This window comes from Macaca fascicularis, chromosome 3 (assembly GCF_037993035.2).
Source record: "Macaca fascicularis isolate 582-1 chromosome 3, T2T-MFA8v1.1".
NCBI classification, from domain to species: Eukaryota; Metazoa; Chordata; class Mammalia; order Primates; family Cercopithecidae; genus Macaca; species Macaca fascicularis.
This window is the reverse complement of record NC_088377.1, coordinates 159065496-159083889: the sequence shown is the minus strand read 5'-3', so window position 1 is coordinate 159083889 and position 18394 is coordinate 159065496. Positions and strand designations below refer to the sequence as shown.

The window sequence follows — 18394 nt, the reverse complement described above, 5'->3', positions numbered from 1 at the left end:
GCAAATGGTCTTTTAGTATAATGCTTTTCAATCTGTAGTGAAGGACAGTTTGTTTTCTTTTTAAATTTCTAATTCACTACATATCAATACTTTAAAAATATATAATAAAAATGAAATTCTAAATATTCACCCTCAATTTTTATACTATGTCATCACAGACAAGTAAGTTTGTAAACCAGAACCAGTGAATGGACCACAGTAAATGTTTTAGAGTACATAACGACGCTTAATAAGAATAACTTACGGAACACTATTTGCAACCTGGTAATAAACTAGGTCTTTGGGATAAGCTGGAAAGCAATAATGACACAGTTGACCCTCTATCCATAATAAGAACTCTACAATGAGATTTTCACAAATGTTTGTTCTCAGACAACTGAGAAAACCAGATCAATCAAATGTTATGTACAACACCCTGTTGAATTTCTTCATAGTATTAATCAAAATTAGTACTTTTTATATTTTTTCTTGATTATTGCTTGTGTTTGTACCAAAAATATAAGTTTAACAAACACAGGGGAGTCTATCTAGTTTTGTATTGAATTATTAGCACCTGGCTTACCTAAAGTGCCCCATAAATATTTATGTGAATTGATTAACGGACAGCCAGATGGAAGAAAGGATGGATTTATGAGCAGATGGATGAACTCATGTAATTTAGCTGATCTGACAAATAGTGGATTTAATCAATTTTGTTCAATTGCTAGACAAACTCCTAATTTTAAAATATTGTGGAATTTCAATGCACATTTTCATTTATGAATCAGCCCATGTTACACAAACACATTCATCATGTGTCAAGATTTTTCTAACACAATAGTAAAATGTTGTATAAGCAACCTGAATATGCCCAGTGCAGGTAAGGTCCAGGGGAATAAAAGAAAGGAAAGTTCAATAGGTGAAAGTAATTTGCTATGAGGTCGTATCAAGAATTTTGGTAAGGCACTCCAGCCCGGGCCACAGAGCGAGACTCCGCCTCAAAAAAAAAAAATAATAATTTTGGTAAGAAGTACTTGAGGTCTAAATCCTTGTTATCATTAGATAGGTTTCTAATGAGGATTAGATAAATGTCCATGTTCCCTTCTCTTCAGAAACAAATACTGAAATTTTTAGAGAACTCAATTTTTAGGCTGGGAAAGACTGGATGAAGGGGCAATTTGTAAATCTTTGGTTTAGCTTTAAAGGTTTTAGCTATTACTCTGGTTTCCTTATATCATTGAACTGCTGGTAATGCATGATATCTGACACATTTTTCAAAAGCAAGGAATCATTGGTTTATACCCAACAAAGTCTTCTTGTTTATATAATTGGCACATAATAATTAGTTTCCGGGATTTGTTTTTTCAGGCTTCTCACTGATCTGTTGAATAAGGCTAGAGTACTTCCTGCAAATAACCTTTTAAGACATACCCTAAATCTAAGTCAGTGTTTTCTAGTAACTTCAATGCACCTCCTCCCTGAGAATGTTGGATCAAGATAAATCAAAATAATATGTGGAAAGTTAAACAGTGTTGAATTTGGTGCTAGCTGTAATTGCATTGTACCATGAATAGAACATTCTTTTCAGGGTGTCTTACTCGCCATTTTAATACTGCAACAGATGAAGACTCTTGTAATTATTTTTCATTACCTCATGGTCTCCAGAAATCAAGATGACAAGTCAACTGAAATTTAGATCCACAAGGTGATTATAATTGAATCTTTTATATGTTCATATATCTCTATTAATTATTAATGAAACATAGTATTGAGAATATGCTGCTTATACCCACTGAATGATTCAACAACTTTACACCAATTTTTATTAAGATAGAAAATGGGATATGTGTTTAGCAAAGCAAACAAGTATTTAGGTGTTTGTGCTGATATGATTTGAATCCTTAATATTCTTATAAATTATTTCCGGCATTTCTGTATTTTGAAGAGACTACAAATGGAGAAAGCAACTAAGTTCATCCAAAAGTATAGATCTTGAAGTACTATCAAATATCTATTTAATCAGAGGACTGTCCAGTACTGTGACACATACAATATACCATCTGAGGAATTTTGATAAGTCCAGATTTATCATGAAGCATCTGACTCCAAATTAAGTTCCCAGTAGGCATTTTGAGAGGAAAAAGAAAAGACAAAAAGGATGGGATATTCTAGTTGGGGGAAGGTGCTCTGGCTATTACAATTTAGATAAAAAGTCAAAAGTTTTTAAGAAAAAACTATTTGAGATTAAAAAGAAAAATAGATTTTAAAAGTAAAGGTTGTGAAATAGCTGCTACATTTTTCATGCATTGATAATAAAAACTTGTAAAGTATAGGTTCTTTAAATTAAAGGTCTCAGTTAAGAGCAAAGAAAGTAATATGACATCTTTTCCATAAAGTAATTGCTATGGACAAAGTGTTTTCACATGAAGATTGAATAATTTTTCTGCACAGAATATTTATTCTTTTCATCTCTTCACCATTACCAACAACACAGAAATCCATTAAAAATTAAATGAGATGCCCACTTAAGTCCTAAATTTTAACTGCTTTTTCTCCCCCCTAAGAAGAGCAGCCCAAAACTGAGCTGGCAGTGTTTTGGGATATCCAAAAATATTACTAGTATACTAAATTTGAGTTGACTTCTTAATTCAGCACATAAGAAATATGTGTGGAGCATCTTGTGATAGTTTGCAAGATGCTGTTATAAGTTCTAAAGGCAAGGCAGTAGAATTTATATTCTTCAGAGACTGCTCAGAATAACAATTTTATTTTTTATTTTTTTATTTTTATTATTTATTTTTATTTTTTTAATTTATTTTTGAGATGGAGTTTTGCTCTTGTCACCCAGGCTGGAGTACAGTGGCACAATCTCAGCTCACTGCAACCTCCACCTCCCAGGTTGAAGCAATTCTCATGCCTTAGCTTCCCTAGTAGCTGGTATTACAGATGGCCACCACCATGCCCAGCTAATTTTTGTATTTTTAGCAGAGACAGGGTTTCACCATGTTGACCAGTCTGGTCTTGAACTCCTGACCCGTGATCCTCCTGCCTTGGGCTCCCAAAGTGCTGGAATTAAAGGTGTGAGCAGAATAACATTTTAAGAATCAATTCCTATTCTAAGGAAGCATATAACCTAGAAGTAGATATAAGCTATGCATTCACTTATTTAAAATGTATTAAGATAGGTAACATGCTAAATAAAGGCATAAAAAAATAAAAAAAGTAAAAAAAAAACAGGACTTCCAGATTCTGATCTGGTTTGTAGAAATTATGTCAGTGGTTGGCTTCATCCTAAAAACAAGTAAAAAGCAGAGCATACTGAAAAATCAACAACTTTTCTTAGATCTGTCAGAGAAGTGAGGTCACAGGGCAAACCACTGCCCCCCAAAATGGGAGACAGGCAACTAGGTACAGAGAATCACAACTTACAGAACAGAAAACAATAAGCAGAAACCTCTGAGAGAACCAGTATTAGGGTAGGAAAATCTAAACTGCAAGTGAAAAATTGCTGGAGATTCAGTGTGAACAAGTGTGACAGCAAGAAAATTCCAAGTGGGCCCAAGTCACCGGGGGACTTCTATAGTTTTATGAATTTTGCCTGTAGGATGCTTACCAGGTTCTTACAGTGAAGATCAGAGGAAAAAAGGGAAAAGTAACCATTTTGAAATATGCCAGAGCATTCTTTTTTTTTAGATGGAGTCTTGCTCTGCCGCCCAGTGTGGACTGCAGTGGTGCAATCTTGGGTCACTGCAACCTCCACTTACTGGGTTCAAGCAGTTCTCCTGCCTCAGCCTCCCGAGTAGTTAGGATTACAGGTGTATGCCACCACACCCGGCTGATTTTTGTATTTTTAGTAGAGATGGGGTTTTGCCATGTTGGCCAGGCTGGTCTCAAACTCCTGACCTCAGGTGATACACCTGCCTCAGCCTCCCAAAATGCTGGGATTACAGGTGTGAGTCACTGCGCCTGGCCCCAGAGCATTCTATTCTTATAACAAGACCTGTCCTCAAAAGAGACTATTTTACCATGCCTAACCTCTCAGGGTTTTTTTTCAGAGCCTAACTGACCTGGGGGAAGGAAAATACTTAACTCCAACTCCCTCTCACAATAGTCACTATGTCCCACCAAAAGGGGTGAAAAAACACTTAAGTGCTTCTAAGCTGCAGAGGCACAGGCTCACTAAAAGACTAAAACCTAATCATAGGACTACAGAATACTTCCCTCACCCTCTGCTACACCTACCATTGCATGACTAAAGGCCTATTTACTACAGTTCCTTTTACCCAGCACATCATGTCCACCTTTCAATAAAAAGTTACAAGGCTTACTAAAAGGTAAAAAAAACCACAGTTTGAAAACACAGAGCAAGCATCAGAACCACAGTCAGATATGATGGGGATGTTGGAATTAACAGATCAGGAATTTAAAACAACTATGATTAACATGCTAAAGGCTGGGCATGGTGGCTCGCACCTATAATCCCAGCACTTTGGAAGGCTGAGGTGGGCAGATCACTTGAGGTTAGGAGTTCGAGACCAGCCTGGCCAACATGATGAAACCCCATCTCTACTAAAAATACACAAATTACCCAGGCATGGTGGCAGGCACCTGTAATCCCAGCTACTTGGGAGGCTGAGGCAGGAGAATCACTTGAACCCAGGAGGCAGAGGTTGCAGTGAGCCAAGATCACACCACTGCACTCCAGCCTGGGCAACAGTGAGACTCCATCTCAAAAAAAAAAAAAAAAAAAAAAAAAAGCTAAAGATTTTCATGGAAAATGTAGGCAACATGCAAGAACAGATGAAAAGCAGAAGAGAAATGGAGATTCAAAGACAGAATCAAAAGAAATTCTACAGGTCAAAAATTCTGTAATAAAAATGTAAAATGCCCTTGATGGACTCATTGGTAGACCGAACACAGCTGAGGAAAGAACCTCTGAGCTTGAGAATATGTCAATAGAAACTTCCAACACTGAAATGCAAAGGAAAAAAAAAAAAACTGAAAAAACAATATCCAAAACAGTGGGATGACTACAAAAAGTGTAACATACATGTAATGGGAATACCAGAAGGAGAATAAAGGAAAAAAAAGGACAGAAGAAATATTTGAAGCAACAATGACTGAGAATTTTTCCAAATTAGTGTCAGATACCATACCACATATCCAAGAAACTCAGAGAAAAACCAAGCAGAATAATGCAAAAAAAAAAAAAAAAAAAATCCGACACATAGGCATATCATGTTCAAAAAGAAAGGCATATCACATTCACACATTCATTAAAAAAAAACTTGATAGATGCCAGAGGAAAAAACATCTTGCCTATAGAAAAGCAAAGATAAGAATTATACCTAACTTCTCAGAAACAATGCAATCAAGAAGACAGTGGAATGAACTGTTTAAGAGTTTGAGAGGGAAAAGAATCACCAATTGAGAGTTCTGTGCCCTATGGAATTATTCTTCAAAAGTCAAGAAGAAATAAAGTCTCTATCAGACAAACAAAAATTGAGGAAAATTGTTGTCAGTAGGTCTGGCTGGTAAGAAATGTTAAAAGAATTTGAAGAGAGAAAAGGAAAATTATACAGGTCAGAAACTTGGATCTACATAAAGAAAGTATATTAGAGAATGAATAAATGAAGGTATTTCATTTTATAATAAAATTAGAACTTCTATTTTTCTCACTCTTAATTGATTTAACAGATAACAGTTTTTATCAAAAAATTTCATCAATATATTCAATCATAAATATGATAATGTGTATACCTAGGTATATACATATATGTAAGTGAACTAAATGATAGCTACAATACAAGAGACTGGAAGGTGGAACTGGGAGTGTTTTATTATTAAAAGGTACTTGCACTACACATGAAATTATTTAGTATTATTTGAAAATGGACTTAGATTAGCTGTCAATGTATATTGCAAACTCTAGGGGCAACCACTAAAAGTTTTTTTAAAGAAGATTTACTATGCTAAGAAAGTGGACATGAAGTCCTTTCCCATGCCTATGTCCTGAATGGTATTACCTAGGTTTTCTTCTAGGGTTTTTATGGTATTAGGTCTAACGTTTAAGTCTCTAATCCATCTTGAATTAATTTTTGTATAAGGAGTAAGGAAAGGATCCAGTTTCAGCTTTCTACTTATGGCTAGCCAGTTTTCCCAGCACCATTTATTAAATACGGAATCTTTTCCCCATTTCTTGTTTTTCTCAGGTTTGTCAAAGATCAGATGGCTGTAGATGTGTGGTATTATTTCTGAGGACTCTGTTCTGTTCCATTGGTCTATATCTCTGTTTTGGTACCAGTACCATGCTGTTTTGGTTACTGTAGCCTTGTAGTATAGTTTGAAGTCAGGTAGCATGATGCCTCCAGCTTTGTTCTTTTGACTTAGGATTGTCTTGGCAATGCAGGCTCTTTTTTTGGTTCCATATGAACTTTAAAGCAGTTTTTTCCAATTCTGTGAAGAAACTCATTGGTAGCTTAACGGGGATGGCATTGAATCTATAAATTACCTTGGGCACTATGGCCATTTTCATGATATGACCCAGCCATCTCATTACTGGGTATATACCCAAAGGATTATAAATCATGCTGCTATAAAGACACATGCACACGTATGTTCATTGCGGCACTATTCACAATAGCAAAGACTTGGAATCAACCCAAATGTCCATCAGTGACAGACTGGATTAAGAAAATGTGGCACATATACACTATGGAATACTATGCAGCCATAAAAAAGGATGAGTTTGTGTCCTTTATAGGGACATGGATGCAGCTGGAAACCATCATTCTCCGCAAACTATCGCAAGAACAGAAAACCAAACACCGCATGTTCTCACTCATAGGTGGGAACTGAACAATGAGATCTCTTGGACTTGGGAAGGGGAACATCACATACCAGGGCCTATTATGGGGAGGGGGGAGGGGGGAGGGATTGCATTGGGAGTTATACCTGATGTAAATGATGAGTTGATGGGTGCTGATGAGTTGATGGGTGCAGCACACCAACATGGCACAAGTATACATATGTAACAAACCTGCACGTTGTGCACATGTACCCTAGAACTTAAAGTATAATAAAAAAAAAAGAAAGTGGAAACATATAAAATGCTCAGTTAAAACCACAATGGAAAGAAAAAGAGTAGACAATAAAAATATGAACAAAGAACAAATAGTGTAACAGACAGAAAACAGTAATAAATATGGTAGATGTTTATCTAACTATATCAATAATCACTTAAAATATCTATAGTCCAAGTATTCCAATTAAAAGACAAAGATTGTCAGAGTGGATCAAAAAACAAGTCTGAACTATTTGTTGTCTACAAGAAACCCACTTTAAATTTAAAACAACATACAAACTAAAAGTAAGGGGACGAAGAAAGTTAAGTAATTTTAACACCAACCAAAAGAGACGTGGGGAGACTGTATTTCTTTCAGCGAGAACAGACATCAGAGCAAGGAAATAATGAGGGGCATTATACGAAGATAAATGGGTCACTCTCCAAAAGTCATACCAATTTTTCATGTGTATGTTTCTAGCAACAAGTATCAAAAGACACGAAGCAAAAGTTGGTAAAACTGTAACAAGAAATAGAATATTCACTACTAGAGTTGGAGACTTCAGTGTCCCTCTACAAAGAATGGACAGATCCAGCAGGTGGAAAATCAGTAAGGACATAGTTGAATTCAAAAGCACCATCAATCAACTGGACACAATGGATGTGTATAGACTACCTCATTCAAAAATAGTAGAATACACAGTCTTCCAAAGCTTACATGGAACATTCACCAAGATAGATCACATTCTAGGCCATAAATCACACCTTAACAAATTTTATAAAAATTAAAATTATACAATATGTATTCTCAGACCACAATGGAATTAAACTAGAAATCAATAACAGAAACATAGCTAGAGAATTTTTTAAAATGGTGATTAAACAACACACTTCTAAGTAACACATGAGTCAAAAGAGAAATATCAAGAGAAATTTAAAAATACTTCAAACTAAATGAACATGAAAATACAACTCATGAATATTTGTGAGATGCAGACAAAGCAGTGCTTAGAGGAAAATTTACATCATTGAATGTATAAGAATGCAAAGGGATCTTAAATCAATAATATAAGCTTCCACCTTGGGTAACTAGCAAAAGATCAAATTAAATCAAATATAAGCATAATAAAAAAACATTAAATTGAAATCATGAAATCAACAGAGAAAATCAATAAAACAAAAAGTTGGTTCATCAAAAACATCAAAAATAGAGATATCTCTAGCTTGGCTAACAATAAAAAAAATAAAAGATGTGACACAAATTGCTAATATCAATAAAATGAAAAAGGGGACATCAAAACAGATCCCTTGAACATTAAAAGGATAATAAAAGAATACTATGAATAACTCTATGTCAACAAATTTGATAACATAAATGAAACAGACTAATTCCTTGAAAGACAATCTGCTAAAACTCACATGAGAAAAAGCAGGTAATCTGAATAGTCCTATATCTATTTTAAAATAATTAATGACCTTCCAAAACAGAAAGCACCAGGTCCAGATGGGTTCACTGGTGAATTCCACAAAAATATTTAAAATAGAAATTTTACCAATTATCTTCAATCTCTTCTCAAATGTAAAAGCAGAAGAAATACTTCCTAACTCATTCTTTGAGGTCAGTATTACCTTAAGACCATAAGCAGATAAAGATGTCATAAAAAAACTACACACCAATATTTTTTCATGAACACCAATGCAAAAATTCTCAAAAAGTATTAGCAAATTGAATTCAACATGTATACAAATGATTATATACCACAACCAAATGGGATTAATCCCAGGTATACAAGGTTGATTCAGCATTCAAAAATCAATTAATGTACTTCTCATCAACAGGCTAAAGAAAAATAAAGTGCTCAAATCAATAGATGTAGAAAAGCATTTCACAAAATTTAACACCCATTCCTGATTATTTTGTAAAAAATCAGCGAATTAAAAATAGAAGGAAACTTCTTCAACTTTAGAAAGAAAACTTCTATGAAAACCCTACAGCTGAAATCGTACTTAATAAGAAACTTGAAGCTTTCCCACTAAGATCAAGAACAAGACCAAGATATCCCCTCTCACCACTACTTTAACATCATATTGGAAGTCCTAGCTAATGAAATAAGAAAAGGAGATAAAAGATACACAGATTGGGAAGGAAGAAATAAAACTAAGTTCAGATGATGATCATCTATGTAGAGAATTTAAAACAGTTGACAAAAAAATCCTTGAAACTATCAATAATTGATTATAACAAAGTTGAAAGATATAAGGCTAATATGCAAAAAAAAATCAATCATTTTCCTATATAACAGCAATGAAAAATTGGAATTTGAAATTAAAATCACAATACCATTTACAGTGGCATTCCTTAAAAATGAAATACTTGAACAAAATATAACAAAATATGTAAAAAAGACTATATGAGGAAAACTAAATTCTGATAAAAGAAATCAAAGAATCAAATAAATGGAGAAATATTTCATGATGATGGATAGGAAGCTTCAACATTGTCAAGATGTCAGTCCTTCCCAAATCCATCTATAGATTCAAGCCAATCACAATCAAAATCCCAGCCAGTTATTTTGCATACATTGGCAAACTGATTCTTAAGTACATAAAGAGAGACAAAAGACCCAGAATAGCCAATACAGTATCAAAAGAGAAAAATAAAGTCAGATAACTGAAACTACTCAAGTTTCATAGTTCAATTAAAAGATTGAGGCAGCACAACACAAATACCTTCAGTTTCCCAACTCTGTGCTCAAAGGTTCTCTTTAACTCCACTTATCTCCTTTCCTCCTATCTTGGAGAAGATAGTTTTCTCCTCAGTGCAGAGGCAAATGCCTCCATATTGCATTTGCTATGACCATTCCCCACAGACCAGTGCTCTTGCTTTCTACTTCCTACCACCAACACTGGTGTTCTACATAGCTTCTTATTTCAGTAACCACCCATTCCCTAACCTTTTGCAACTAGTCTTTTACCAACACTCCTTTATACCTAATGGCTTTATTTTTCATTTATCTTCCTTTTGTTTTTTGTTTTGAGACAGTGTCTCACTCTGTCATCCAGGCTGTAGTGGTGCCATCACAACTCACTGCAGCCTTAATTTCCTGGGCTCAAGTGATCCTCCTGCCTCAGTCTCCCAAGTAGCTGGGCCTACAGGCACACACCACCACGCCCACCTAATTTTTGTAATTTTTGTGGAGACAGCATTTTGCCATGTTGCCCAGGCTTGTCTAAAACTCCTAGGCTCAAGTGATCCTCCCACTATGTCCTCTCTAAGTGCTCGATTACAAGCATGAGCCACCACACCCGGCCCTAACGGCCTTCTTAAACAAGAGCTTTCATGCTTGGGCAAGAATGCATCAGCACGGTCTGGAAGTTGTGCTGAAACTCAGACCCCTGTTCACACCCTCAGAATTTTAAATTCTTTGTTGGGGCCCAAGAATGAACATTTCTCATTAGTTCTTACGTGGTACAGATGATGCTGGTCCAAGGACCACCCTTTGAGAAACCCTGCTCTTGAAGATGACCAAAGACCACTAAAAAAAGAAAACAAACTGTTTTCCCTATCCTACTCACAATACTTCTGACACCAACAATGTGGGTTTTCGACACCAAGCAATGCTGATAACCATCGGTTATTAGCATAGACCCCACAGGATAAGGGCTCATTCCCTTAAGACTGCCTCCCAACACACTTCAAATGCCAATGGCAAGCCCAGATTGTCACCTGTGCTTCTGACTGAGCATCTGTAAATTGCACATATCCATGAACTCTTTAGGTTTGCTAATTTGCTAGAATGGCTCACAGAACTCAGGGAAACAGTTTACTTACTAGGTTATCAGTTTATTATAAATGGATACCACTCAAGAACGGCCAGATGGGAGAGACGCATAGCAAAAGGTACGTGGTAAGGGGAGCAGAGCTTCTGTGCTCTCTCTGGAATACTACCTTCTGAGCACCTCAATGTCTTCACCCGCCTGGAGGCTCTCCAAAAAAAACTTCCAGTTAAGGCTTATCAGGTGACTTCATTACATAGGCATGGCTGATTAAATCACTGGCCATTGTTGATTGTACACAATTTTCAGCCACTCATCCCTCCCTGGAGGTCAAGGGGTGAAGCTGAAAGTTTCAACCCACCCCCCTGGCAACCAGCACTTCCCCACTCCTGTCTTTAGGGACTTCCCAAAAGCCACCTCATAAATAGAAACTGGGGTATGGTTGATAGGGGCTTGTTATGAATAACAAAGAATGTTATTCACTTTTATTGCTCTAGAGCTATTTCAGGAACTAGGGGGGCGGGAAACATATAACAAAAGATGCTCCTGTAGCTCTTATCACTTAGGAAATTGCAAGGGTTTTAGCTCTATACCAGGAACCAAACAGCACCTAATAGCAAAATCTACCTGGATCATCTGAGTTTTCAACTGTATTGCTTTAGCTCTCAAAATCCAAAATTGGAGGTTGGGCACAGTACCTCATGCCTGTAATCCTAGCACTTTGGTAGGATGAGGCGGCAGGATTACTTGAGGCCAGGAGTTTGAGACCAGCCTGGGCAACATAGTGAGATCCTGTCTCTATATTTATATAGATTAAAAAAAAAAATCCATAGTTTCTTATCTATCTTGCTCCAATCTTGTCTCCCATTGCTTTCTTTGGCATCCCCCAACCTGATTGAACCAGTCACTGTTTTCTGTGCATGCCCCTTGCCTCATGTTATGCCCTTTGCCTGGAGCACCCTTTCCCACCCACTGAGACAGCCACATGCCTAGGCAGATTTTAAAAAGGGTCCCAGAGAATCTCTAACCGACCCCATAAGTGTTTACATCAGATGCTTTTGCGCAGATGAGGGAACCTGCCCAGGGCTCGTCTGGGCGTGTGGACTGGAGTCTCACAAGCACACCGAGGGGAAGTGGGTGGAGCTATGGGAAATTTGCACCTTATGCAGGGGAGAGGCTGATCTCTTCAGTTCCTGCGTGGTGGCTTGGGATTCAATCTGTGAGCAAGACTCCATCTCAATTTGCTGAGTTTTTTTTTCTTTTTTTCCTTTTCGCCTAATAAAATCCTACTCTACTCATGCTTCAATGTATCTGTGTGCCTATATTTTCCTGATCATGTGACAAGAACCCGGGTTTTTAGTTGAACTAAGGAGCAAAATTCTGCAACACCACCTTTACTTGTTCAAAAACACAGCTCAATTCTCAAAGCTTCATTCTAAATGCCACTTCCTGTATAAAACCTTCCCTTAATAGCCTAACTCTCCGCCAACTGATACTAACTGCTTCCTCCTCTGAATTCCCATAGCATTTACTTGGATATCTCTTATTCAAGGGCATTTCAAGGATTTTGGGGGCCCAAGGCTTGTAAATTTGGAGGGAGGGCTCTTTTCAATAATAAGGATTATAGAATTATAAATACAAAATTAGATACAGGGCCTTCGAAGTTGGCTCAGGCAAGTGAAGGTCTGTGAAACTTAAGCTTTGTTATTGTCACAATAAATCTGCCTCAGGTTTCAGTGGATCTTATGTTTCCCCTTTTAGATTATCATCTCCTGGGACAGAAACTTTCTTCCCCTGCCCCATGTTTTCTGTTCTTCCACCTTCTTTAAAGAGGAGCAATGGTATCTGGTGAAAAAGCACTTTGAACTCAGACAGATTTGGGTTTAAGATCCCTGCTTCCTTACTCACTTAATTGAACCGCAGTTTCCTCCATTGTGGAAAATAAAAGCAATCATATCTGCCTTTAGGGTTATAATGAGATCAAATGTAACAGCAAATAAAAGTGTTTAAACAGTGCTTAGGAAATGATAAGCTCTCAATAAATATTAGAGTCCCTCTTTGGATGTGTCAAACAAAAATTACAGGAAGTCATTGTTTTAGATTAAGCTCTCTCACGAGGCCTCAACAGACAAGACTAAAAGTAAAAATGGAATCACCCATGTTCACCAAAGCAAAACTGAGTCGTTATCTGGCCTTCCAAGAAATCAAGAAAGAAGACAGCCTGATTTCCCAAACAGGTCAGTTTCAAACTTCAATCTTAAAGTTCCCTCTGTTTTAATTATTAATGCAATGTTAACCAATCAGTGACTTTCCTATTATTCTGTTTCCTTATCCCCACCTTTCAAGAAAAGTAACTTTGAAATGACCAATTCTCTTTTTGTTCTTTGTTTCTGCTTCCTTTGGCCCTTTTTTTGGGTCTATAAAGTCAAGCTCCTTTGCTCAACTTAGTGGAACACTTATTCCAATTTGTGAAATGAAGGATTGCCCAAATCTAGAGTAGAAAATAAAGCTGACTGAGATCTTTAAACTAAATTTGTTGTCATTTTGTCTTTTGACAAATGGCACAATCCATAGCCTTATGCGAGTGATTTTCAATTCCCCCAAAGTACCCAGACAGTGCCTTGCAGTGAATAGTTACTGAACACACATGGCCTATTTTGTATATACAGGTTCAAAGAAAATGAAATACCTGAGCATATTACTTCTTTCTCATTTTGCTACATCTCTAATTACTAATCTCACATCAGGGAAACTTCCTATATTAATGAGGACTCCACAAATTCTATTACTTTACTAGGGCCTGCTTGAATTTAATTTAGTGGACAAATGAGCATTAGCAAAGCAAAGGGGTGGCAGGATGTCAGGAGGAGAGAAAGTCAATTTATTAGGCTTTCTACCAGGTTTATACCAACCGATTCTTGCTATTGTTTATAATAATGATATCACTTTTGGCATTCATCTTGGTGCCCCAGGAAAAGACACTTTCAGTTACCTATGGTATTCTAAAAGTTCTAAAATCCATGGGCAAAATGAAACTCATATATTCTGAAACTCATGAGCAAAACTGTTTCTATGGCAGTGTTAGTAACGGTGGCCTAACATCTTTACTAACTGTATCTCTCTCTATATTTTTGCATCTGTGTTTGCAATTAACCACAGAGAGATAAAGTTTTAAAATTCAGTTTTCAATTCAGTTTTCAGCTCCCTTTTATTTTATCTAAGTAAAAAGAGAAAATCAATCAAAATATATAATACTCTTGTCTGGATTTATAAAGCAGTCCAGAATTAGGGATTTGAAGACAATTAAGAACTATGTTTATGGAGCCTGAAGTATATGGATAATGATCATCCCTGTCTCCAAGAATCAATTCCAGAAATTAGTATATATTAAGTTCCTTCTATGTGTTCAGCACAGTGCTAGGATCCATGAGAAGGATTTCAAAATAATGCCAATTACTCATGCTTAATAAATATAGTAAATAACAAGGAAAAATAATCTATATCTCAATTAAAACTTCAAAGAAAAACAAAACAAACTCAAAAAAGCTAGAAAAAAAGTATCACTTGTTTGGCAGAATAGAACTTAGATAAAATTTAAGACAATACATGGAGTCAGTAATAAGATATTATTGGAAGGTATTTTCAAGATGGAAAATCTAAAACATGTTATACTTTTGATTTATTTAATGGCTTCTTTAGTTATTAACCTAGCAATTAATTAGATATTCTGCAAGTACAATCACATTTAAAATAAACCCATTATATAGATTCAGGACTCTGCAAATTAAATTTCATATTAAAAATAATGATTCCATATAATAAAACATGTATGTTCAACGTTGATTCTACTCTACAGTAATAATGTTACAAATAGATTCTATTAACACATTGCTTCAGGCTACTGGGATTCACTTACTGAACAGAAGTCTAACAAAGCAAGCAGTGTTCAAATCTCACCCTCTGGCCAGGACTTATTGAGAAGGAAATGTTCTCTAATATGGGATTTCCACCTTCTGTGTATTTTGCTGTGAGATCTTTGACGGTCATTTGGCCCCCCGAGGGCCAGATGTCATCTTTCTTCACGTGTGAATTCTCAATAACCATAACTTTCGAGAGTTGGCCATTCTTGTATGGTTTGGTTGACCTGGTAGGTTTACCTTCTTCTGTTGGCATGTCAATGAACTTAAAGACTCGGCTCACAGATCGCATCTGAAATAAAAATAACAACATTTTTGTTTTTAAGAATGGCAGACAATTTCATAATTAGTTTGATGTTTGCTAAAAAATAACTTGTAAAATGCGACACTTGCTACTTGTCACTTGGTTATTTGTTGGGCTTTTCAATGAACTAACAGGAAATAATTGGACATAATTAAAAGCTTAACCGAAGAGAAACAACCAGGACTTATATAAATGGGCTCTGTATAGGCCTGTTTATTTTTGTGATCACCTAATTCTCAGTTATGTAAGCCACACATAAATAGCCAAACTATTCTCAAGGGAATAGATGACGTCAAAGAGAAAATTTATTTCTACTATGAGCAGCACTGCACAATGCTGTATAACCGGTATATTCTAATAAAATGTACCACACCTTAAAATCACTACTGAAGATTCTTCTCTTTCTCTCGAACTACCTTAGTAACTAACTATAATTTTATGTGTCAACCAGGTGGTTAAGTGAACTCTTGATGATTAGACAATTTTAAACAACTTCGCTATAATCTTCAAACAATTTAAGTAATTGGTAAATATCTGCAGTTAAATAATTACACTTTTAATCTAAATTACTTAAATACTCATTTTTAGTGCTAAGGAAAATGTAATTGCATATAAGGGTTATATTTGAAGTTAAATATTTATCTGCTTTATAAATCTATTCATGTAACATTTAATAAAGTTTATCTTTAATGCATTCAGAAATAAAATGACTCAATAATTTTTAAAGGTGTTCCTTTTTTTAAAAAAAAACATACTTCTTTGAATAATTACGACTTACTGGAATTTGGAATATGATTTTTAAAACAACATGGCATACAATAAGTACCCAATAAATATTTGAACAATAAATGAATAAAGGAATGAATATACTAGTGAGTAAATAAATATAAATGAATAAAAAAAAGAATTTGAAGACTTTGAATTCACTCAACTTCTGTTTTTAAAAGATATCATCTTTGATCCTGTGACTCAATCCTTCCAGGGTATTAGTAGCTGACTAGACACAATTTTACTCTTATTTTTAGTCTTACTAGTAATTATTGATGCTGGCTTTATTCAGTCAAAAGTTTAACGAGCTTTCCTTTACAATATTAACATATCATCTTATTTATACCAAATGTTTAGACATTAAAAATTATTGTTTTTGGAAAAAAATGTGTGCAAAAGTGCATTTGCTTCTATTATTTCTATTTTTCATTATCAAAAGCTGAAATGGGAAAAACTCTTCATCTTTAATATGGAATGATTAGTGGATAAAGCAGAGGAGTTTAGACACAGATCCTTAATTGAACATTAAAATTTCATCTTAGCAACTTAACTGTATTGCCTGTTTTCACATGCCATTGATCAAGCCTGCACTGTTTGGGAAGTTCTTTTTTCATTCTAGTGATTCTGGGCTTCAGTTTCCTTCATCTTGAAAATATCTTCAATTGCTGTTCATCAATTATTCAAGATTCAAGAAAATAATCCTCTGAAGTCAAGCCCACTATTAATGGAAGTGAAAAGGACCCAAAGCCCACACCCTAAATAATAGTTGAGGAAGTAAAAGGCATATAGTCATGATTGTTCCACATGTAATATTTTAAATTCTGATTTATGAGTTACTTTTAGGGGTAGCTAAGTCTTAACTCAGTCATTCTTGATTAACTTTGAATTAAAATACACTCTTACAGTGTCATTAATTGTCATAGAGAGCTACTAGTTTATAATAAGGTCTGGGAGATAAATTAAAATTACAACTACTATTGAGATGAAACTGCCAGAGATACAGTTACAATGCATTTAAAATATCTCATTGTATTTATCCTGCATAACAATAGTATCCCTCTCTTGAAATAATTGAAGGGTATACACGAATATAGATTAACTGTATAAAGTTGAGACTTGATGTTTTTGCACGTTAATTCTATACACAATTCTAAACTTATTTTTTATTAAGCAAAATAGGAAAGACACTATATAACAAGAATCCTTCACATTTCAATACTTCCAATCAATAAAACATTTAACTGTTGCTATTAAATGACTCAAAATTACACATAGTATTATTAGAAAATAAGGACTTTCAAAACCACTATTTTGGCTGCACTGGAATGTAACATAAAATGTTTTCTGTTTAGTACTTGTGTTTGAGCATTGCAAATTACATTCTGCATTAGTGAAGCTCACCATAGAGGGTGAGTCCACAACTTCTAATGTGAAATGTGACAAATGGAATGTATCAATCAAATTTAGAAAATGTAACTTTCCAACTCATTGTCTTTCTTACAGTCTAGCTGCTTAATGTGACTCTAAGACAGACTATTATAGCTCCCCAAAGCATGGACAAATATGCCTAGCCAAGAACACGTGATTTAATCTTAAGACGGGGCACTCATTCACAGCATATGATCAGACAGTCATTCAATTCAGTGGGTGAGAACACTTTCTGACAGGAAGAAAAAGTGGCTTGTGCAAACACTTTCACCATGGTCAGTTGTGCAGCCACTGAGATGCCATTACTGAATAGATGTGGACAGATAACATTATGAATTACTAACCAATTCCTTGTAGTCGCAGGCTTTCCAGCTTGACTATTCTACCTCCAGTATCTCCGGAAGGAGAGGCCACATCAGAACCAGAGCAGAACAAATCAATTCTGGTCATTTAAGTTTCAAAAACTGGCTTTTGAAACTCAAGTCAGATATTGATCATTTGAAAATTGTGAGCCATGTGAATATTGGCCTTTAAGCGCCAAAAGCCAAAGCCTAAGGACTCAAAACATCGTGTTCATGCAAAAACAGTAACCATAGACAAAATTATGATGGATTAGAAGTAGTCACTCTCCTCACTCCATAAGTGGGGATAACAAAAGGGTTTAGATACCAGGTCCTCTAAGAAAAGTTCTGCCTTGCAACCAAATCCTGGCTTTATCCTCAAGTAGATGTGGGGAATTTTAGAACAAAGGAGGCCTGTGCCTGACTTCCAAGGCAAAGCCCAGGAAATACTCATGCCATAGTGAAGCTTCCTGTGCCTTGCATGACGTGGCAGCAGTAGAGTGAACTTGGTTGCTTGGAATGTCTACGCACAGATGATTTGATCTAGCTTCAGATTTGAATGTTTTGACCCCTCACAGGCAGCAAGGGAGAGTGCACAGTGAGAACAAGAAGGACAAAGACTCCATCTACCTGGACCATGCCCCTCTAGGTCGCACAGGAACATCACTGCCTCAGAGATAGCACAGACAGAAGATGATGTAGGGCAACACACTCTTTAATCCCTAATATCATGGCAGTCTGTACACTCTACTTAGAACCCAGCAAAATCTCTGAATTCAATGATATTATTTTCTTTCACTCAGTGGAATGCATGCTC

General features: G+C 35.8%; 1 protein-coding gene across 2 annotated transcripts in view; it reads right to left on the bottom strand.

The window, feature by feature from the left end:
• The window catches only part of CFTR (CF transmembrane conductance regulator), a 181689-nt gene that overhangs the window by 27634 nt on the left and 135661 nt on the right, over positions 1-18394 (bottom strand). For both annotated transcript variants that reach the window (XM_005550598.5, XM_065542499.2), the window contains one exon: positions 14777-15028. In XM_005550598.5, coding sequence (XP_005550655.2) covers positions 14777-15028 — 252 coding nt within the window. The remainder of the gene's footprint in view (positions 1-14776; positions 15029-18394) is intronic.